This window comes from Sycon ciliatum, chromosome 2, assembly GCF_964019385.1.
Source record: "Sycon ciliatum chromosome 2, ocSycCili1.1, whole genome shotgun sequence".
Taxonomy (NCBI): domain Eukaryota; kingdom Metazoa; phylum Porifera; class Calcarea; order Leucosolenida; family Sycettidae; genus Sycon; species Sycon ciliatum.
The window spans coordinates 44,898,927-44,922,342 of record NC_088644.1 but is presented as its reverse complement, the minus strand read 5'-3'; the positions used below and the strand labels follow the sequence as shown (position 1 = coordinate 44,922,342).

The following is a 23,416-nucleotide window of genomic DNA, read 5'->3' as shown; positions in this document are numbered from 1 at the left end:
AATGCTGAAACGTTACCTCGAGACAGATTACTGTCAGCAACTGCATAGCAGAACTGGCAGCATGGCAGAAGTGAAGAAAAGAATGCGCTGCCACGAGGCAAATTGAAAAGGTGTTTGTTCTCTTTCGGGCACTACACACAGGGTGGCATGACTGGATAAACTGGACTCCTGTATAGGGGACCTGTTGAAAATGTGTACTTCTTATAGGGATTGCGCGGCTGGATGAAGCTGATAAAAACTGAGCGGCCTCCAGGACTCTCTGTTTAGCGGGTTTTGGACCAATGAGCGCGATTTCCAGTGTGGCGCTCAAAATCTTCATAACAATTCATCAGCGAAGTAGATAACACTATTTCCTCCATTATTGTTTCTTAATTCCCAATCTGCTTTGATTTCTTTCGTCTTCTGTAGATTTCTCTATGGTAATTCTCTGATTATAACGCCACGTCTCTATGTCATTTTATATGGTATCGGCAAAATCACCTCCAGCGAAAGTCGCTGTTATGCCCCCTGTGTTTCGGTTGATCCAATGGTTGAGGTGTACATAAGCAAAGGTATGCTACGACTTTGATGGTCAAAATCATAACAAACGGTCTAATGCATTCCATGGTATCTCCAATGTTTCATCACCCACAATTGTTACCAAGATAATTTTGATGCAGACCAAGCCACGCTGTAACAAAATTAACCGCTGTGTTGATGATATTAACCCTAGGACGTACACCTTTTTCAGTATTCCTAGCATGGCCAACAGGTGTCATTTGACACCTGCATATATTGCCATGTGCAAGACAAGTTATAAATTTGTCTGCAGTGCAGGCTGTCACTAGTTACATTGATGATGTAGACAACACATTAGGATTCATGCAGGCACTATTTTTGGCTTTAGGCAACCAAAGTACATTGTTTGCGTATCGGCAATTGCGAAGGATGAAGTCAGATACTGGCAAAACGTGAATTACTTGCATAAAAATTTCTTATGAACACAGAGTTGCAATAACAAGCAATGTGTAAACGTCACTTGCCATATGAGGAACTGCTTTTTAGGAATACGTGCTTTGGCATACTCGGATTCCTCGACCGTCACGATGAATGACACTCAGTAACAAGAAAAACATGGACTGAATAATTATGTGCATCGTTTTTTCCCCAGGTGGACGCATATGCTTCTAGACATGAGTGCAAGTTTAGGCTTTTAAGGACTGCGTTTCAGCCCCTTTCAAAGTGTTGTACCCTTCTCTTCTCCTGGGCTGCTACTTAGCAACCAGATGCCATGACTATCTACGAGCTTATTTACCAGTGTATGAAGGAACTGTTTCTGGATGTGCATGAACTAGTAAAATTCATGGATATTGTGAAGGCGTTGAGGCCTGCCACATCTATTCATTTAATTATTAATTTTTATTTCACACAACTCGTGGTCCCTGCCCAATTGGCACGCAAAGTGTGAGAGAGGGGTGATAGCCAACCGCGGCAAGAAAAGAAAAGAAAAGAAAGGAATAAAGAAAAAGAAAAAAAAGAAGGATAGACAAGAATCCAGCAAGGAGATCCTATCGTACTATCGTACTACATTATGCGATCGGAGTGCATTTTTAAAGCTTGAAAGACATTTTGATGTCTTAACATGCTGGGGAAGTTGCAGCCAAAAGCTGTAGGACAAAAACAGAGGAGAGTTGGTAAATGCGGCTGAATTAGCACGGGGAAGTGAGAGACCATTACGAGTGGACCGGGACAGAGAAAACCAATTGAATACGGAGATATGAAAGGGAATTTTACCTAGGCGAATTCTGTGGGTCAAAATGCAAAGCTGCTGTTTGAGATTATCTTGCAGTGGCTGAGTATTGCTGATACAATAGAGCTCAAGACTAGGAAATAAACGCTGCTTGTTAAACAATATTTTAAGAAGAGATTTATGTTGGATTTCAAGTTTGTTCACAAGATGCTGACTTAGACTTCACCAGGACTGACATGCATACTGGAAAATAGTAGATACGAGCATAGAACGGCATGTATTTGGCAAATAAGAACGATGAGGATATAGTATGCCGAGAACACTACTAGTTTTCTTACAAATATAGTCTACATGAGGAGCCCATGTTAGACAGTCGTCAATAATTATACCAAGGTGCTTATGTTCATGGACAATTTCTATGTTATTGTTGTTGTAGTCGTTGTTGTTGTTCTGGTTGTCATGGGCTGTGGCTATTGAATGTAGGCTGTTGATTTTGTTGTACTTTTAGTTAAAGCTACATCACAAACAAGAAACCACCTTGATGATGGTGCACAATACCCGTTGAAGAAGCTGCAAAAAACACTGTATTCTCAAACCAGTGAGCTGCAGAATGAAACCAATTATCTAGCTGGCAAAGCTTTCAGCCACTCTAAACGCTGTCCTAAAACCATACCACTGCCTATTACCACCTAGAAATTCACACCAAACAAGTTGCTATTAAATTTTCTCAAGAGGCAGTCATAAAATCACGACTCCCTGACTCAGTCACTCTACACTAGTCACTAGACTACTATACAGTACAGAGTACTGACTGTAGTCACCCCTGGTTACTGAGTAGTCTACGTCCTTGTGCATGACAGCATGCATCATAGATCGTCATGTCAGTACATCGACATGGTATGCATCCAGCACATGGCCATGGGAAAGCCCCTACAAAATGGCCTTCAGAGAAAGCCACGTGGTTGGAGAGGTAGTTTACTCGAAAAAACTGAGAAAGAAGTGCTTTTCATCTTCTTGCTGTTCAATGTCAAGCCAGAAACAATTGAGAAGCTGCTTAAAATGTGCAGAATGAGGCGATTTCCTAGATTTTTGAAGCTTGAAAGCGCACTGGACCTGCAATCTTTTGGAACTGGTCCTTCTTGAGGACAGAGATCAGCATGCTGGCGTACTTTACAAGGCCCGCCAGCTGGGGATAGGGGGTTTACTGCTCGCATGGCTTACCTACTACCTGCAATGTCGCACCATTAAAGCTGTTGTTCATGGCCAGAGCTCATCGGTGCACCCTGTCCAGTCTGGCGTCCCACAAGGCAATATCCTTGGACCTACATTGTTCCTCGTGTACGTAAATGACATTTCAAGCTGCTTGTCGCATGGCACAAACCTGAACACTTTTGCTGATGATACAACGTTGTACTCCCTCCTTGAACAAGCCTCGAATGCCTCACTACAACGCAGCCTAGATGAGCTTCATGCCTGGGGCAAGAGATGGAAGATTGCGTTTGAGCCATCAAAATCCCAAACTATCACTCTGTCGCACCAGCGGAAGGACACAGTGACTCCCCAGCTGTCATTTGGCGGAACTCCTCTCCCACCAGATGAATCTGTGAAGGTGCTCGGAGTGACGTTTGATTCTAAACTGAGCTACAGACTCCACCTTCGGCAAGTGGCATCACGTGCTAAGCAGCGGCTGGGCCTCCTGCAGAAGGCAGCACCCCTCCTCAGCCACGCGGGCAGGGTGACTGTTCACAAAGGATTCGTCCGGCCAATGCTGGAATATGCCCCCCTGGCGTGGATGGGATCAGCTCCCTCACACCTGGCCATGCTGGATGCTGTCTAGCTCCGCGCCCTAAATGTCATTGGCCCTGGTACCATTCTTCCCAGCCTCCTTGTTCGGCGAAAGGTCTCTGCTCTCTGCCTACTGTACAAACTGATGTGTGGCCATGGTCTGCCTCAAGGTGAAGCCATGTGTCCCCCGCCGGCTATACCGCCACGTCATCGGCGCACACGAGCAGCCCAAGCACAGCACCATCCCCACCAGCTTAAGCTGAATTTCTCGCCACGAGCTCCTGATTACCTTCTGCGCTCTTTCCCATACTGCATCGTGCCAGTGTGGAATAGACTGCCACAGGCAATCTGGACAAGCACCCAGCCCGGAAACACCTGCAGAGCTTCAAGATTGCTGCATACCGTCACCTGCAACAGAGTGACTGGTGCTCTGCTCATGACTGGTGCTAGCCATGCACATGTATCACCCTGGCCCGCCATCAGTGGATGCAAATCATTATGTTGACCCTCTTCTAAAAGTAGCACTATAGTCATAGCGACGATATGCCGCTGAACTCTTTCTCTCTCTATACTTATATCTCTCCACCTCTTTCACTCTCTTTCCCTCACTTACCCATCTCTTTCTTTCTCTTTCTCTCTCTTCTTTCTTGTGCACATTCTCTCTCCCTCTCTCTATCTCTCTCTGTCTCTCTGTCTCTCTGTCTCTCTCTGTCTCTCTATCTGTCTCTCTCTCTGTCTCTCTCTCTGTCTCTTTCTCTGTCTCTCTCTGTCTCTCTCTCTCTCTCTCACACTCACTCACTCTCTCTCTCTCTCACACACACACTCACTCACTCTCTCTCTCTCTCTCTCTCTCTCTCTCTCCGCCATTCCTCTCGCCCCCCTCTCCCATGGTGCTTGCTTTGTACGCCGATCCTGAGACCCTTGGTAGGGGAGTCCACTGTATCTCACCAGCGCAGCTCATGTAGCGCCTACACACCCATTGTTGTCTTTTTTGTTTCGTCTTCGTTTTGTCTCCCCTTCTTCCGTAGGTTTATGCAATGTGATAAAAAAATGTAACTAGATACTATTATACAGTCAGAAAGTTCAACAACTAGGCACAAAACGGACAGAGTACTGAAAGAAAAAGTGACATAAAATTGACATTAGAAACGGTGATATTTTAGACATCATAATGCAACATGATGCAGATGTATGATGTAGGGCAGGGCATAAGCTGCGTTCGTCTCCCCCTAGCTAGGTCTACCCTATTCGTAAATTCTCCTTTCTTTTCCTCCTACTCCACGTGGCTCCAACTGCCTCCCAGTGTTAGACAAGCTCCAGATATGCCCAAATTCCGTACCCTCGTCAGACAGCACTTCAGTATCTCCCAGTAAACAAAGTCACAGTCACCACTTACGCTGCATAGCTCGCTGAGCATCCCATTGCTTTTTAAGTTGCTAATCCCTTCCCACTTTGTGTACGTGCTCTTCATTTTCTTTTTTTCTCTTCTTCCGTTGTTGGTCTCACCCTCTCCTCAATTCAATTGGCTGTCTTGACATGCCACGAGGTGCAAAAATAAATAACTAAAAAAATAATAAATAAATAACACCCCACCCCTAAAAAATGAAAAAATGAGATTCGAACCCACAGGCACCCAATACATATTTTCAATAATGCCCCATTTTTGGGGCAGGGCGCCGCCTGGCACAGAACCCGCTCGTTACCTACTACTTGTGTGGAACCCACAAATTGTACATATCGACACCTTAGTCTCTCACATCATGTGACGACTGTCAACACCATTGTGATCTTGTGGCAGGTGACATTTTTCGGTTGGGACTTGTAGTATTTCATCGCTGTATTCGGCACCCACCTAGCCAGCTTGTTGTTTTTGAAGTCTGCCTTGTTTCCTTGCCCACTCCATCCTGAAGATGGTCAGAGTGACCAAAACGTTGTGAAGCAAGGATTGTTGGACTGTGTGAGGTAGCAGTGCATCCTATTTTTTAGCAGTGTTGCCTCAATACGAGCTGATATCATGAAGCTGCGTGAAGCGCTATTCCGAATTTATTTTGCTTTATTTCATGTAACTCGTTGTTCATGACCAATTGGCACACAACATACGAGAGAGGGCTGATAGCCAACCACGGCAAGAAAAGAAAGGAAAGAAAGAAAAAGATAATACATGTAATTTGAAGAGTCGGCGATGAGAAAGTAAATTTATACGTGCAATAAAGAATATAACTATGTGATGCAGACATGACCAAACAACAACGAATTGATGGAATTTTAAAGAATTTTATCATCTGAAATCGATTGTTGCATTCCGCGCGTCAGTGAGTAAGAGAATAAGAGAAAAGAGAATGGATTGATGGATTTGACCACACAGTGCAACCTTTTCTACTTATCAGAACAATTGTGATAACTGCTATTATGAAATCAAATGCTCCAATGCATAGTCTTTCACTGTTTTTTTCTCCTTCATATTCTCCAGTGTCCACTTCTTGCGCCATTGGATATTTTCAAATGTTTGTGAATAACGGAACCACCGATTATTACTGCCGCTGTAATGATTCAGTACCAGTTATTACCCCAACATGCTCAACACCTGGATTTACTTGCCTTGGAAATGGGCAATACCCACTTTGTTTCGGATATACACAATGCCAACTGAAAAGCTCTGGTTACAATTGCTCTTGTGTGGACATCATTGGCCGGAGCCGTTCGCATTGTCATATGCCACAGGACTGTCAACAATCAAGCAGTGAGTACAAAAGCAGGAAAACCATTTCATCTAGATCCCTCGATCTGATCCCAATACCACTTTACACGTAGACCCTCCATAGGACGTGGCTGCAGGACTTAGTCTACCTTTCTCACTCACATACCTGTACCACATACTCACCTGTACAAGCGCCTACACATTCCTACACAGAAACACACACACATGCACGCTCTATCACACACACACACCTCACCACAGAACAAAGAACTTGTGTGTGTGGGGGGGGGGGGGGGGCATCGACAGCAAGGCTCCTTGCACTCTTGTATCAAGAACATTATACAGACTCGTTCAGCAAAAAAAACAACTCCCCGTAAGGTGAGGTCATTGTGCGAGGTGTACCATACAGAATTGAGCTACAATCGACTGAGCGTACGCACTGTTTCGTGTCTTAGATTTATGAACTATATACCGGTAATATTCAATCTGAAGAAGAGGTTGGTGCGACTTCGGCGATACTTGGAAAATTGTGTGTTGCTCCCTACGTGGGAGCTGGTGCTCTCCCTGCCAACTTGAATTCTCACTAGACTGACTCACCACAGCCATCCCGAGCACACGAGAAGTCTATCGAATCTTCCACTCAGCAAACCTGGACCATTCACTGCTCAATACACAGTGTTTCGGGAAATTCATCCCTCATCAGTGGAGCTTGAGTAGGCTGAGGAAGATTGTGCTTGAAGAGCACCACTTATAGAGAGCTCTCCAGGCACAATCCTCGTTAGGGATACAAACCTACAGAGATGCTCCATTTCCAGCGCGACAAACACCTCGTGAACACCAAATAGTATTTTGTATTGTATTGTATTGTATTTTATTATTTTACTTGGGCATTCCCAACAGACCCTAAGGTCTTCTCACAGGGTGCCCAAGATGAAAGAAATTGAAAGTTTCTGGCGAAGTGAATTGGGGATATGATTTGTGCGAAGGGATTCGGGAAGCGCATTAAAGCGGTCAGCACCAAGGAATGAAATAGATCTGTATCCAGCTTGAGCTTGCACAATGGGTAAGGAAAGGGAATAATTGACTTGGCTGCGGGTTACTCTATCTGTGTGAGCGCAGTCTCGGCGAAGGGAGAACATGTCAGAGAGGAGTGAACTGCAGATATTGTGGATGCAACGGAACACGAAGAATATGGACTTAGTATGATATCTTTTGTCTAAGTACATTATGTGCTATCGCTCAAGCAAGTATGATGTCCGCGTGAATGTGTCATGCTCAAATATGCATCTAAGTGCTCTCCTACTCATGCGTAGCAGCTAATCTCTCATTTTGTCAGCGAGGCAGTGGACGTAGGCAGTGCTGGCGTACTCGAGCTTGCTCTGGACTACTGACAAGTAGAACTGCCTTCTGGCCTGGACAGCAAGGTTCCTCCTTCCACGTCGAAAAGCACCTAGTTTCTTTCCGATGTCTTCCCTGAGGGAGTAAACGTGGGCACTGAAACTTAAATTTGAATCGAGAGTCAGTCCTAGATACTTACGGTAACTTTGTCAGAGGGGGCAATAACATAGTAATATGTATAGGATATTGACCAAGACGAGGTCTATATGGGAAATATAGGCCGAGTAAAAGACCGAGGTCGGCCGAGGTCTTTTACGAGGCCTATATTTCCCATATAGACCGAAGTCGAGGTCAATATCCTATTTATCACGATTCCTTTGCCATAACCCCAAAATTTGAACCTTTAGGAGCTATTGTAACCTTTTTAATAGCATTTGTACTATAGTGTACATAGGATGTTGCCTATTTTGGGTACAAGACTGTAAGAACAACAGGGTTCAGCATCTGCAGCACAGTGGCTGGGTGGTATAAGGGGTTGCTTGAGGTTCATACTGTTGTGAGTTCGAATCCTGCTTGTTCTCTTCCTTTGTCTTCTTTCTTTCAATTTTTCTTTTTGAAGTGGAGAGAAAAATTCTTAGTCCCTCCAAAGTCGAAAGATTACAATGCCTAAGTGGTCGATACAAGCGGTCGATATAAGCGGTCGATATTGCGGCGATATGGGTAATATAGGACCAGTCAAGGATCACGAGAATTAGTGGAGGTCGATATAGAAGAGTGATAAATAGTAGTAAATAATAGTCAATAGCCTTTTCGCTGACGACACAGCTCTGCTTTGCTCCAATGCTTGCCCTATACGCCTGCACGAAGCCATGCAAGAAAGCATTGGGAAAGTTATAACCTGGATGCATGATTGGAAGTTGCAGCCAAACGTTGATAAAACGGCAGCTATGTACATTTCCCCTTCTCCCCCTTCCCTGCCACTTTGTTTTCCTTCTTCAAGTGTTGCTATTCGCATTGTTGAAGAGCATAAGCATCTTGGCGTTATTATTGACTCTAAATTGTCGTGGTCACCCCATGTGCAGTATGTCTGCAAGCGCACAAGCTCCATCCTTGGGGCTCTTCAAGCCCACTGTAGACATCTTCCTCTTTCTTGCAAACGCTTGTTTTATCGTTGCTATATATTGCCCTTACTTGACTACTGTGATACTGCTTGGTGTGGCATAACTACTACTGTATTGAACAAGCTAGAAACCCATAACCGCATGCTCCTTAAAATCTTATTTAGCAAAGATCGTCGCTTTCCCTCCGCTAGTCTATACGAAATTGCCAAGATCAGTCCCCTTTCCACTCGACATAAGTACCACCTCTGTGTTCTCATACATAAAATATTACTAAATAAAATACCCTTGCATATGCAGGCTTATAATTGGTTCTCCGAAACACGGAACACCCGGAACTCACTCAGTCTCCCACGCGCTGCCTCCACCCTATTCACTAGATCCCCGATCTTTGCTGGCTATGTGTTTTGGGCAACATTACCAACGCAGGCCAAGACCAGCACGTCGATGGATAATTTTATTGCTAAAATCTCTGCTCAATTATAGGTTTCATGTATATCCTGCTGGTTTGTCTCCTCCTTTGCCTTCTTTGCCTCTTATTTGTATTCTTTTATCTGTTTTACTGCTGTGGTTGGCTTTCACCCTTGTCTCAGTTTTATTGGCCGTCATCATGATGTGCCATGAGATAATGATATAAATACAAAATACAAATACAAATAATAGTATATAATAGTAAATAATATTATATAATAGTTTATAATAGTATATAATAGTTTATCGCCTTCTTAGTATTTGACCCCACTAATTTCCCTGATACCTAAGCGGTCAAATATATCGCGTATTTGACTGCTTAGTCAAATACACGATATATTTGACTACTTATATTTGACTCCTTAGAACTTCTTGGACTTAGAAATTTTCTCTCCAACTTAGAAAAAGAAATTTTTGAAGAAAGCAGAAATACACAAGATGGGATTTGAACCCACAACCTTGTGAATCTCAGTCACTCTTCCTTACCACCCAGCCACTGTGCTACCGATGCTGAACCTAGTTTAGACTATGATCTTGACTTTCAATGCAGTACAATGCGGCATAGGCTATAGTATAATACTAGAATTACAAGGATATGTTGTATATGAAGAGAAACTATTACGTGGAGAACACGATAAATAGATTATAGACCTCATAGTTGGTCTATACAGGATATATAGACCTCGTAAAAGACCTCGGGGGACCTCGGTCTTTTACTCGGTCTATATATCCTGTATAGACCTCCTAACCGGTCTATAATCTATACATATAATAGTATAATAGTATATGACGACTACACCATAGCTCAGTGGTTAGAGCATCGCTGGCTACAAGCGAGGGTCCCTGGTTCGAGTCCTGGTGGTGACAGTCAATTTTTTCTTCAGACCTTTCCCGTTTGTCTCTTTCCCTCAAACCAGTTAATAATAGTATATAATAGTATATAGTAGTATTTGTGTTTGTTTGTTTGTTTGGCTTTATTTAAAGTGGAGTTCCAAAACAGGCCTAAACCTAATGACAATGGTCCCACTGATAATAAGAGAAAAGAAAATATAATAATAAGCGGACAAACAGAACCAAGAAGAAGATACAGCTGTAGTTAGATAACTAATATGAGCACGGCAGCAGGGGAAAAAAAAGTCACAATCACGGCAACCGGGAAGAAAGGAGTGAGTGAGTGAGAGAGAGAGAGAGAGAGAGAGAGAGAGAGAGAGAGAGAGAGAGAGAGAGAGAGAGAGAGAGAGAGAGAGAGAGAGAGGTAGTGAAGCAGATGAGTTCATCCTAGTTGACGGTACTGCCTAACAGAAAGGCCAGGCTTAGCGATTTGAAAGTGGAGCGCTTTCTTTCGAGGCGTGCTGTGTCTGGGAGCTGGTTCCACAGGATAGCTCCAGCATGGCTAATGCGCTTAGCTGAGGATGCAGTGGGGGAGACAGGAATGATGAGTAACTTGCTGTTCCCTCCTCGTGTTCGGAGAGAGGGACTACGGGTGAAAAAGCTTGCAAACAGAGTACTTGAAGATTTGTTCAGGCAGCGCCAAATGAATACAAGGATGTGCATGTGGGTGTATATGCTGAGGGTATGGGCATTCATGCGTTCAAGTAAGGGAGCCGTGTGAGTGCGAGGGGCTGCCCTGCACACCGAGCGAGCCGCACGTTTGAACAAACTATTTAGGCGCTTATCCTGATAAGACGATAAGAAAGGGGCATAGGCAGCAGATGCATAGTCAAATTCTGATAGTATAAAGGACCTGAAAAACTGAACACGGCAAGAAAAAGGCAAACATGCTGCACTTCGATTTAGTAGCCCAATCTTAGCGGCAACGCGGCGTGCAACATGGCTTGTCATGGTGTTCCAGCTCATGTCTGAGTCGAAATGTAGGCCAAGATACTTGGCCGTTTTCACAACAGGCAGCGTCTGCCCATTACAAATGACATGCAGCTCAAGTGCTTGAGATGGGGATGGGGGAATAGGCAATATCTGTGTCTTTCTTTCATTAAGAATTAAACCACGGCCCTTCAGCCAGGTGGCCAGGTGCTGAACAGCAGCTGAAAGGTGTGCAGAAACAGCTTCCGCAGACTCCCTGCTACATCGTATAGAGATGTCATCAGCAAACTGGATTGCTCCCACATTAAACGGTGATAGTTCTTCTGCTATGCCGCGGGCATAGACAATAAATAGCAGTGGGCCCAGTACCGACCCCTGGGGGACACCTGAGTAACTGGTGTACGGGAGACTTCTAGTCTGGCCAACCTGAACGTACTGTTCTCTATCAGAGAGGTAATCCACCAGCCAACAGAGTGCCGTGTCGCAGATGCCAAGTTCGAACAGATCTTGCACAAGAGTTTGATGTTTCACTTTATCGAATGCCTTTGACATATCAACAAAGGCTACACCTGTGTTGAGTCTGTTCATGCGGGCCTCACAGATACCTTCCACAGCTAGCACTAGTGCGTCGGATGTAGAGTGGTGGGATCTGTAGCCGAATTGAGTTGGCGGGAATAAATTGCTCTGAACTAGATATCGTGTGAGTTGCTCGTGGACTATCCTTTCCAACACTTTGGATGCAATCGATAACAAGGACACTGGTCGATGATTCTTTGGCATGCTCGGATCTCCGCCTTTGAAGAGTGGCGATATCCTAGCACTTTTCATCTGGGCAGGAAATATGCCCTCTCTCAGGGACTTGTTAAAGATCAAAGTCAGGGATGGCGCCAGTACGTCTGCATGTGCGCGGAGAAGGGCTGCAGAAATGTCATCATCACCGCTGGACTTGGCCGGATTTAAACGTTCGAGGAGCTTCCTCACTCTGGCAATAGACACTGGCGCAAAGGCTGTCAGATCAGTGCTTGAGGCGGGCCCGTAGGGAAATGAGAGATGCACTGGGCGGCTGGCGTCCTCTACTATCTCTGCAAAGGTGTTTCGGATGGCATCAACAGAACATTGAGGTGGCTGAGATTGTCGATGTTTACCACTCAATTCTTTGATCGTGTGCCATGTCTGTTTGGTATTGCCAGACGCAGCTCGAAACTTGGATTGGTAGTAGGTCTCTTTCTGTTGCCTATTATAGCTGGTAGCTTCCCGCCTGGCAGCCTTGAAAGCTGAGTGGGAATGTTCTGTTCCATCACTAAGCCACCTCCTATGGAGCCGGTTGCGCTTGGTCAAGAGGTGTAATAACTGGCGGTTCATCCATGGTACTGATTTTTTCTTGCGTCGAGGGCTTGGTGCAAGAGGAGCATGTCTGTCTAACACTTGTAGAAAGCGGCTGGCCCACTCAGTCCACATGACAGTTGGGCTTCCGTCAATTTCACAAAAATCCTGTTGGACCAAATCTGCCTTGAACTGGTCATGATTTATGTTTCGGTAGTGTCGCCGTAGCCCAGAAGTTACAGTACTTCTTACTGGGCTGAGTTGAAATTCACTGAGAACTGCTGCATGGTCACTGAACGCGATGGGGATAACAGTAGCCATATTTAGAGGGTCGAATGTATTGTAAAATTGATCCAGTGTGGTTGGTGCAGAGTTTGCTGAGAACCGAGTCGGCTGGTGAACTCCGGGATATAAACTGTAGCTGGCCACGAGGTCAGATAGATAATGAAGCTGTGGATCTGGAGGTGCTGTTGGATTGGTGTTTATGTTGATGTCGCCACAAATAATCACGTTCTTCCCGGGCATTATAGCTGAATGGAGATGGTCGTCCAGGCAGTCCCAGTATCGAACTGGCTCAGATGGAGGTCGATAAATGGTTCCTATCAAACAAGTTCCAGATTGGCAATGGATTTCTCCCCAGCAGCTCTCAATTGCCGATTCTGTGAGGTCCATTCTTGGCTTGACCAGGAGGGATGCCTTGGAGTACAGGCAGACTCCTCCACCAGCCTGATCTTTTCTGTCTGAGCGCAGTATGTTGAAGCCATCCAAAGCTATCTCTCCATCAGACACGGTGTCGTCTAGCCAGGTCTCGTTGACACAGATGATGTCAGGACTGTGAAGGTCGGCAAGCCATGCCAGCTCTCCAACTTTGTTCCTCAGGCTCCTAATGTTCAGCAGTAAAATTCGAATTGTTGGAGTTTGCGTTTGCATATTCAGTTCATGAGCAGCAGGGTCGTTGCCTAATCTTCTTCCAGTCATTGCACAGATATATTATCCACATCCTGACTTAGAGATGCAAATGCGTTGCCAACAGTGACACTAAACTTCGCAGCTTGCGTCTCGGGCGGCGAGTCACGCTGATAGCCCCGTGATTTCTGGCCTGGAGTCCGGGCCGGTGCTCCACAGGTGTCATCTATTTAATATGGCAATGAGTAGGACGAGCTGAAGCGACATGTGGACTACTTTATTAACAATGTAAGCGATGGAGACGATGCAAGAAACAACCTAAAGGGTAAGGAAAAATACATGTAAGAAGAAAAAGGGCAATGGAAAAAATAGATGATTCGAACAAGTTTTCGTACAACACTCTTCAGGAATCACCGTTGTACTAAAGAACAAAATGAAAACAAAGGAAATAATATAGCAATCAAGGTAGGGTGACACGATACAATGACAGCACTGGAATATCGAGGTGCGATTTATCACAAAAGTGTGCAGAAAACAAGGGTATACAAGTAAGAACAAAAAAAAATTATTGTCTCCTCGTCGAATTTTTATATAGTAGTATAATAATAGTATATAGTAGTATATAGTAGTATATAATAGTATATAGTAGTATGGTGAGTCAGTGTTCAAACACTAGTACTGTTGGGGTCAGTTTGAACTGTTTGTGCTCTGACCTCTACGCCCTGTGCGCTTCCTCAAGTGTGTAATTGTAGGTATGTATGTATTGATTTATTTGAATTCGGTATCTCAATAGTACAATGTACAACTTGGGAAGATACGAATGACATTATTATTAGTGCAATTAGGAGTATAATATTATTATTATTTGCATTTTCGCGTAATCGTCAATCAAATGTTTGATGATTTCGCTTATGCTGAGTGGTGGTAAACAGAAATCAAATATGGAAGATGCTGATGTCAAGGCAGAAAACAACATGAACGACGGAAAAAAGAGTAAAATACTGAGGGAGTTGATAATCATAATGATATTATGGTATTCGGGTAATATAAGATAGTATTTGTATGTGTGATGATATTATAGTTCCAGTTGATATTGAGTTGCACATTATTTTGGTTGTTGTCGTGATCGGATTTTAGAGAAAAAGAGAGAGAGAAAGAGAGAGAGAGAGAGAGAGAAACATAGGGAGATGAGCAAATTAAGAAGATATACCCGGTTGATTTGACGTTGCACTGTCCAGCTAATATGGGATTACAAGTACATTGATTTGTAACTAGTTAAATTACGGAGAATATCCGGTTGATTTGACATTGCACTGTCGGGCTAATATGGGATTACAAGTACATTGATTTGTAACTAGTTGGATGAAAATATTGCCTCATGCAGAGCCTTCCAGCTCTTACGACATGCAGCTGTTGCCCGGAGCGAATGGAGATCTCCCAGAGTCAGGAGTCTACCCTGCCCGGCTTTCTGCAGATCTTGATGCAGCACGCTAGGAAGAGTGACGCGTGGCCGGCCAAGCCATCTGCTGCTGTTGTTTGCGAAAAAGATTTCCATTGCCAATACTGCGGGGGTTGATGGTGGCAGCCGCAAGATGTGACCAAATAAACGCCACCTGGCATGGCGTACGAAGATGCTGATCTCCTCCATTTGGCACCTCCGGTACAGAGCTTCATTGGAGATGCGCTGTGGCCATTTGATGCCAAGGAGAGACCGCAACTGACGTCAGTGGGAGGCATCCAACTTCTGGAGTGCAGATTGCGTGAGGCCCCAAGTGCCACACTTGTACGTTAGGACTGGTAGGACGAACGTGGAGTACAGTCCCAGGCGCAGACGCTCACTCACCCCCGACCCGATGACATAGATACATAAACATAAAAGTGGAGTAGGTGCTACAGCTGATCATTTTATCGCAGATTGTGGGACTAAACTAATACCAGTATGCAAGTACACAATAAGTAAAAGCTGAATATATACGACTGCATGAAATTGGCATGTGTCGCCTCGCGGGCCATGGTCAGTGTATGTAGAAAAGACTCCCACCACGGTCAAGTTAGACGCCGATGCTGTACTAGCTCCGGTAATGGAGTCTATAAAACCAACTGTTCTTGTCGCGGAGAACAACGTCTGTGCATAAACTGCACTCCCACTCCGGGAATGTAAATGTAAATGTTCAAACCATATGGTACGACGGTACGACAGCACGCAAAGCGGGTACTACAACAACTTTGACAGCTCAACCGCCATCGATCCCAGACCCAACCACTTGCAACCGCCGCCGACAGCGCCCGTACCCGTACGGCGTATTTATTATTTATTTATTTTATTCCAAGGAATACATGGCTGGGGTAGCAAATGACCACTTTGCGTGGCGATTGCAGGGTTTGTATAGCCAACCACGGCTAATACTGTCAGTAACCGAACCAGAGGCCGAACCTACAGCCTTGCGAGATGGACTGCCCGATCAGGATGAGCACCAGCAAGTCAACCCTGCAGTGGCTGCACCACCGCTAACACCGGTCACAGGCGATGAACCAGGCAGCGCCAGTCAATGCCAGGAATCCGATGTGCACTTGCTAGCCAACCTTGTAGGGTCACAGTCACAGAACGCCTATGGTGACGCGGGAGGCACACCAAATCACGACCTGCCACCCTGCACAAACGTGATGAGTCGGCATTGCACTGCACTCTACAAGAGGATTACCTGCCTGCTTGCTGATAAAACCAGCGAGCCTTACAGCACCGTCGTGGCATGGGTCCGCAGTAGACTCAGCTGTGCTCTTCTCCGCGCTAGTGTGATGTGCCTCCGTGGATCCCGCACTCTTCGAGCCCCCCATTGGCTCCAACTCTCCTGCCTGGCTTGTTGCAGCTGAGGCAGTAATCCCAGGTCACTGATCATTTACTTTTGTTGTTCTAAGTGCCAGGTTGTTTGTTTGTTATGATTTACATGTATACTTGGTATATCACACGATTTTTGTAATCCCTCCATATTACCCTACACAAACGCACCACATCTGGCGTTTATTCTGGGGCCCATGGACAGGGTTCCCACCGCTGAAGCAGTAGCCTCTGCCTACAGTGAAGCTGTTCACTTTTCCCCCGACACCTTTGATGTTCCAAGTGCTCGGTGGGTAAAATCTTTGATGTTGCCAGTGGCTCGGTGGGTAAAACCTTTGATGTTGCCAGTGGATCGGTGGGTAAAACGTTTATCAACCTACTGTATAGCAGTACTTGGAGTGGTCCAGTAATGCAGCTCATTGCTCCCTGCGAGGGTCCGCCACTGAAAGTTGCCATGTTGTATCAGCAACTTCTTCTGCAGAAGCCATACAAGGCACCAGATTCATCATTTGTAAAGTGCTTGCAGAAGCGGATCGAATCCTGGGATAGAGGTCAGATCCTGGATCTGTTGAAAGAGTGTCGTACCATCCAGACCCAGCTTGGGAAGCATCACTCCCGAACTCAGCTCACCACAGACCACAATGTAGACGGCAAGTTTGCTGACCTCGTCACAAACGGCAAACTGAGCTCCGCGTTGCGTTTGCTAGACCCAGACTCCAATAGTCCACCCATGCACCTGGATGATCGAGTGGGAGACTCAACTATCCTTGATGCACTCAAGGACAAGCACCCCCAGCAAGAGCCATTGCTCGACGACACCGTGATTAAAGGGGAACTACACCCAAAAATCAAAACTTCATGGGCCGTAGAGTTTTGGACGCCGAGTCGAATGGTGAAGGTCCCACTTCGATCCGACCAAGCGTTCCTGAGATATCTTCGGTTTAAATTGTACTTTCGGGGGACGCGCAATGACGTCATGCGGGCGCGACACCCCCCAAAACGCCTTTTTACGTCATTGAGACTAGCCTAGCCTGCTTGGGCCAAGCTCAGAAGTACAAGTATTTTGGTATGTGAAAGGAATAGTTCTGACAAAGACGTCCTCACCACGAGCGATTCCGACCTATCAGACGAGCTTGAAAGCTCAGAGCCTGAGCTGAAAGTGTTTGGCTTATGGCATGAGCCGAAATATTCAGGAAAGGATATGGCAGCGCAAGCGGTGGCTTCCATTCGGGCTGTAAATGTGGATGAAGCAGAAATGACTGCAATTGGAGAAGTCGCTCTCCATCAATCCGTAAGTGTTTTCACAGTATTGTCCTACGTAATGCTCACAAATCGAATCGTTCTCTTCATATCGTACATTGTGTGAAATTTTGTATTCGCACAGTACTCAGATCAATAGTCTCCTCACTCGTACTCCTGTACATGGAGTTTGCTGCGTAACATGGCTAGTATTATCTCCGTGCAAGTCGTGCAATGTGTATCGGTTCACTTGTGCTTTATCTCACATAAGTGGACTGCACCTCAATTCGTATTGTGGCGAAATACATTCTCACCTTTTGCATTATCACTTAGTCTTTACAGAATGCTCAGACGTTCTCTTGTAATTTCACGTAGCTGTGTACCAACAATTACGCTGTCCACTCTAGCAGCAGCAGCAGCAACAGCACAGTAGCATATTGAGTGCGTTTTGCCCTACTGTGGTGTCTCATGACTGCATCACAGGAACAGCTCTTTGTCCTTCTTGATTATCATTCTAAAATGTGTGCACATATCCGCCTGCGCACCACACATACGCACGCACATGTGCTCACCTTCGTGGGCACATAGTATAGTAGTCACACATGCTCACGCACGCAGACACGCAATTTCACAAGCGCGTGCGCACACGAGTGCATAAGCATACAAGTGCCAGTGCACATGCTCGTGCACGCACACTTGTGCGCACTCATGCACTTGGTTGCACACGCACACATCCCTCAGGATCACTAACACACTCATGCACTTGGTTGCACACGCACACATCCCTCAGGAACACTAACGGCAATGCATCTACTATTTGTCGTTCCATGTCCCTCCTGGGGAAGGGAGAGTGAATGACATACCGGTAAAGAAGAACACAGAATAGATGGCGTGAATATCTTTGGAGTTATATTACGTTACACGAAAGCACACGCATGTGTGCGCCTGCGCGCGCACACACACTTATGCGCGTGCGCGCACACACACACTCACACAAGTGCGCGCACACACACACTCACGCGCGTGCACGCACATACAATTATAATAATGTCTGTCTCTCACGCGCGTGCGCGCAAACACACTCATGTGCGCGCACACTCACGCACGGGCGCGCGCACACACTCACGCGCGTGCGCGCGCACACACACTCACGCGCGTGCGCGCGCCCACACACACTCACGCGCGTGCACGCATACACACAATAATAATAATGTCTGGCTCTCATCTGCATCCATACTGAGAAAGCGCAACGAGTTCCTGAATATAGGTACACTGGTGCTGGTATGTGGACTATCTTCTCTCCTTGAACTGCAGGTCATTGCGTGATGTAGCTTATCAGCAATACATACTGTCTGTTCATAAAGGAAAAAAACATGCCAGCTAGAGGCGCTGGCGCTGCAAACAGTCCTTCCTATAACCTTTGCGCGGTGTCACCGCTCTTTCCATGCCACCACTTGCCGACAGCACAACAGGCATGAATGTCGCATCGTCCACCTCTCTCACTCTCTCTTAATAGCATCGTCTCTTTTCTTTTTCATGGCGCCGAGGGACACTGTCAATGGTGTACCCATGCGACACTCAGCGGAACCTCTGCTGACCCGGCTGGGAGTTTAACAGGTGTCAGAGCACTTCCACCAAAACACCTTAGCTCTTGTGCGAACGAGCCTACATGGTGAGACATGGAAGTCCGTCAAGCGACTAATGACTCCACAAATGACCAGAGAAACCCGCCTTCAACAGCAGGACGGACTCAGTCTTCCAGTTGCAGGAACGCTGGCAAATCGATGTATGCCTTCAACGCTACAAGTATATGGAAAAGATTACGTGGTGACGTCTGCTTCAGCACAACATTGGTGACCTTCAAAACTGCAGCAGTACCTTATGTAATTGGTCATCGACTGTGCCTGTTGAATTCCTTGCCAAATACCTGAAACAGTAGCAAATGCCATGTTTGACAATGGATCCGTACTATTGATCTTCAGCTGACTATCATTTCCAGTGCATACACACTTTTCTCTCTATCTTTTTTTCTTCCCTCTTCGCCACCTTGTCCATGGGATGAATTCCCGTTTGGATTTTACGAAGCAAAACAAAGTAAAAAAAAAAAAGAAAAATGGCGAGAACCCAAAGTGAGAGAATGGGAGTGAGAGGAGTGGGTATAACTAAGCGAGTAAGGGTGAGGTGTAACGCCCTGTTACAATATCTTTATTAATTTGTAGTTGAGAGACTGTTCTGGAACAGATGTATTGCAAAATATTGTTGTTTTGCAGCAGGTTTAAGTCTTGCGGTTGTGTTTTCTTTGCACATTTGCATAATATATCTAGGCACATTTAATCAACCATCAAACCCACTAGGTGGAGCCTTTTCAACAAATAGCGTCTCGACCAACGGCAAGGGTTTGACCATAAACTGCACAACCGACTTCCTTCTTAATCACGATTCCATAAGTTCAACAATGGCGTGTCTATCTACAAAAACCTGGACAACGCTTCGTGCTACGCCATGTTTACGTAAGTTAACCCTGGAACTACCAATTTTCAGCTACTCTAGAATTACCGGAGGCATTATAATGACTCCACCGGCCAAAAACATACCTGCTTGGTGTTCTCTTTTGCAATTGTGTAGACACGGAAGTCATTGTGTTAAGGGGATACCTTTTAACTTCAGGTGGCTGGGGCGGTACAACTTTTTAGGGGTCATTTTGATCACATTTTGACTGCATTTTTGAGTTTATCGGCAAGGTGGAGATGAAATTTGAAAATGTTTTCTGGTGAATCTCTGGAGAAGAGCCTTCTCTAGCCTCCTATAGTTTTAATTTTACTTTTGGACACAATTTGCAAAAGTTTTATGAAAGGTCCGTGAAAAAATAACACGAACCTTTCATAAAACGTTTTCAAATTTTGTCCAAAAGTAAAAATAAAACTATAGGAAGCTAGAGAAGGCTATTCTCCAGAGATTCACCAGAAAACATTTCGAAATTTCATCTCTGCCTTGCCGATAAACTCAAAAATGCAGTCAAAATTTTCCCAAAAAAGTTGTACCGCCCCTGCCAACAATTACAGGTGCACTAACTTGGAGACCAGCAGCTGACATTGCGGTCAGCGAAAGGGCGACCTCTTGTCGGTTTACGGAAAAACGAGAGCGCTTTTAAACTCAGGTCCCTTTGCTATGCTTTTTTGCCTAGCTCATCATGCATGTTATTAGAACTGATAGAAATGTTTTTAAACTTTCTCTCTTTCATTCGAGGTTAATACGACACCGTCTACCACCTTGATTATGTTCAAAGATGAGTGAAAGTGAATTTGAAACTCTGATGTTGAACCTAAAATAAATTCAATGTAGAGATGAAAGGGACATATGGATACGAGTTAAGTGTAAATGTCTGAAACGAGATACTATAATAATATAAAATCAGAGCATGCAGCCACTAGGCACAACGATGACACGGACACCTTGCTACAGCACATTTCCGAAGCGCAAACCGGCAGCCATCCCACTCGAAAGGTTCTAGGTGAAGGAAAGACCAAAAAAGGAACGGTTAGCTAAACAAAAAGTGGGTACAAGCTAACATTCCATGGGAACAAAAATGCCAACTGTTAATTGACGGCGACCACACCAGTGAAAGACTGTATGGAACTACATATTTTGTAGCCAAGTAGACATGCATGGGGAGTACTGTAGTAGTTTGGCATTCGGTTTTTGTACAGTTCGTTTTCGCAAAGGTCTCCCAACCTTAAATATCTTTGATATTACCAAGACACCCTAGTTGGGTGGTATGCAGCTTTGTTGCTTCGACTTGTGGTTATACCGCTTTGTCCAAAATATTGTGGCAGGAATAGGGAGAAACAGTTACAGGGCAGTAAGACCAGTCGATCATTCAATCAAGATTTTAGTCCCCACGTGTTGCAGTGTAACGAGTACCCCAATTTCATTTTATCTACTGTAAATGATTATTTGTTATATTTAGTTCCTCCTCAAATCTCAACGGCACCAAATAATGTGGCATTGGTCGAAGGATCGTCCTATTCATCATTTACCTGCACTTCATACGGATACCCTAGTCCAAACATAGAATGGTACCATGATGGTGTTCAGCTTCCACACACTCAGATCAATACAACTATGACCTCGTCTGGAAATAGAACTTCTCCAGCATCTTACACCAGCATACTACCTTTGACAAATGTGAAATATGCTGACCGTGGGCACTACACATGTGTGAGCAGTGTGAGCAATACTGGATTTGATGGCACCAGTCACATGACACGTACTGTCAATGCAACCGCAACCTTATCTATCTTGGGTAAGCGCATATTTTTGTACAGTAAATATTTTCAGTGGTGTCTACAGTAACTACATTTCAGTGTTACAATAAAGTAGAGGAAGAAGCACATATGCAAAGTGCAATATAACGCGGCTTCTATGGCGGTTACTGTTCTATGACTTGGAACTACTTGAAGTAATTGTAGTGACAGTTATTGAATACATAAAAGTGCGGTCGTAACATCGACAGATACTGTGTACTGAACCACAGAGTTAAGAGAATACCATTAAGCACGACTCCATGTCCCATACGTAAAGAATGAATAAACTGATGGTGAATGTTTAAAGAAGAAACACCCACTAGCTTGACCAATGTTACTCTACAGCAACCACACAGCAAATGCGCTCTCCTGCAGAAATCAACGCATTCTATGCGTAAAATGATCTGGTTACGTTGTTGTACAGTTATTAGTCATAAGTCGCAACGTTGGGTCCAGAGACCTCGGAGGGCAACAGCAAACTACTCCACAGAGATTTAGGCCAGAAATTGCCAAGGACCGCGCGTTGTGGACGGTACCAACAGGAGGAGGGTCGAGCAGTATTATGAGTCAGTGAGTGAAGCGGATCTGGAGGAACAACTCCGCTCAAGGGACGAGCAGCTAGCAAATGGGAGACACGTGGTCTGTACAGAAACGGAGGATGAGACAGATAATCAGAGGATGGAAGAGGAATTGGATGACGAAACGGTTGGTGAAGAGACAGAGGAAAAGGCAGATGATGGTAGTGATGATGATCGGGAGGATAACAAGCGGAGCAAGGAAGAGGACGATGAGATGGACGAGGAGGAGTCGGGTGGGAAGGGGCGAGATGAGGCGGATGAATGTGTTGATCGTAAGAAGTCGGCTGTGTATCTACACTTGTTATCTCGTCCTGACTGTCTTGGTGTATATGATGACTCTCATTTTTCTTTTCTGAGTCGTGCGCGTTATGTCCAACAGTTGAAAGTCCTTGAGGCAGTTTGTATACGTATCCATTAGCCTGTTTTGTGTAAGCAGAAAGAGCACGTTGTTGCACTGAGGTTGTATTCGAAGGTTGACACTTCGTTCAGTGCCTTCTCACCTTTGGTTACGTAATCTTGTTACCTTTTTGCGTTTCCTTTAGTGGTTTTATTGCACTTGTATCTTGATGTTATTTCTAACCCCTTTCTATTTACAGTACTTAACTTCAGTTTCTGTGGTTGTATCCTTTAGTTCCGTAATTTTTCCCACTGATGATAGGAACGACAAAATCGATTCTGGGTTTCAATAATATTTTTGTTATAAAATAGACAGTTAAACATGTCAAACAAGTAACGTGGTTGCGTGTGTCTGTGGCCGTCATCCTATTTATAGCTATAATAAATAGCCGATATGGTCCTGGCAAGTGGGCCCTTGAACTTTTGAGAAATGGAGGCCAAGACTATTGCAACCGCATTGACTAACTTGATATAGTACCCAAAAGAAGAAAAAAAGCGCCATATAACTCGCAAGTTCGCCCAAACACGGCAAGGTTGGCAATTTAGCTGAAACATCGGGCGAAAAAGAAGATAGGAAAAGACGCAGCATATAACAAACCTGGATTCGTACCCACTACCTCTCGCACATTACGCAGGGACTATACCAATTGGCCAGGAACGACTACACACAAAAGATCTAACCTCGAAAGTGCTTATTTATACCATGACGCATATATACGTCATTAGTGGGCGGGGGTCATTAACAATGACGTATATATACGCCATTAGCGGCAAAAGGGCTCTCTATTCGAATGAAGGGATTACGGTTACTTCCAGTATTGCGACTGATAATATTCCTTTTCACAGTTCTTTCGACTGCAAAAGGCTGATCAGA

General features: G+C 45.0%; 1 protein-coding gene across 1 annotated transcript in view; it reads left to right on the top strand.

The window, feature by feature from the left end:
* Positions 1-417: 417 nt before the first annotated feature.
* LOC135810909 (uncharacterized) overlaps positions 418-23,416 on the top strand; it is a 41,557-nt gene continuing 18,558 nt past the window's right edge. Inside the window, exons 1-4 of the mRNA XM_065324303.1 lie at positions 418-551; positions 5,985-6,254; positions 19,589-19,774; positions 21,232-21,567. Of these exons, the coding sequence (XP_065180375.1) occupies positions 527-551; positions 5,985-6,254; positions 19,589-19,774; positions 21,232-21,567 (817 nt within the window). The 5' untranslated portion in view covers positions 418-526. The remainder of the gene's footprint in view (positions 552-5,984; positions 6,255-19,588; positions 19,775-21,231; positions 21,568-23,416) is intronic.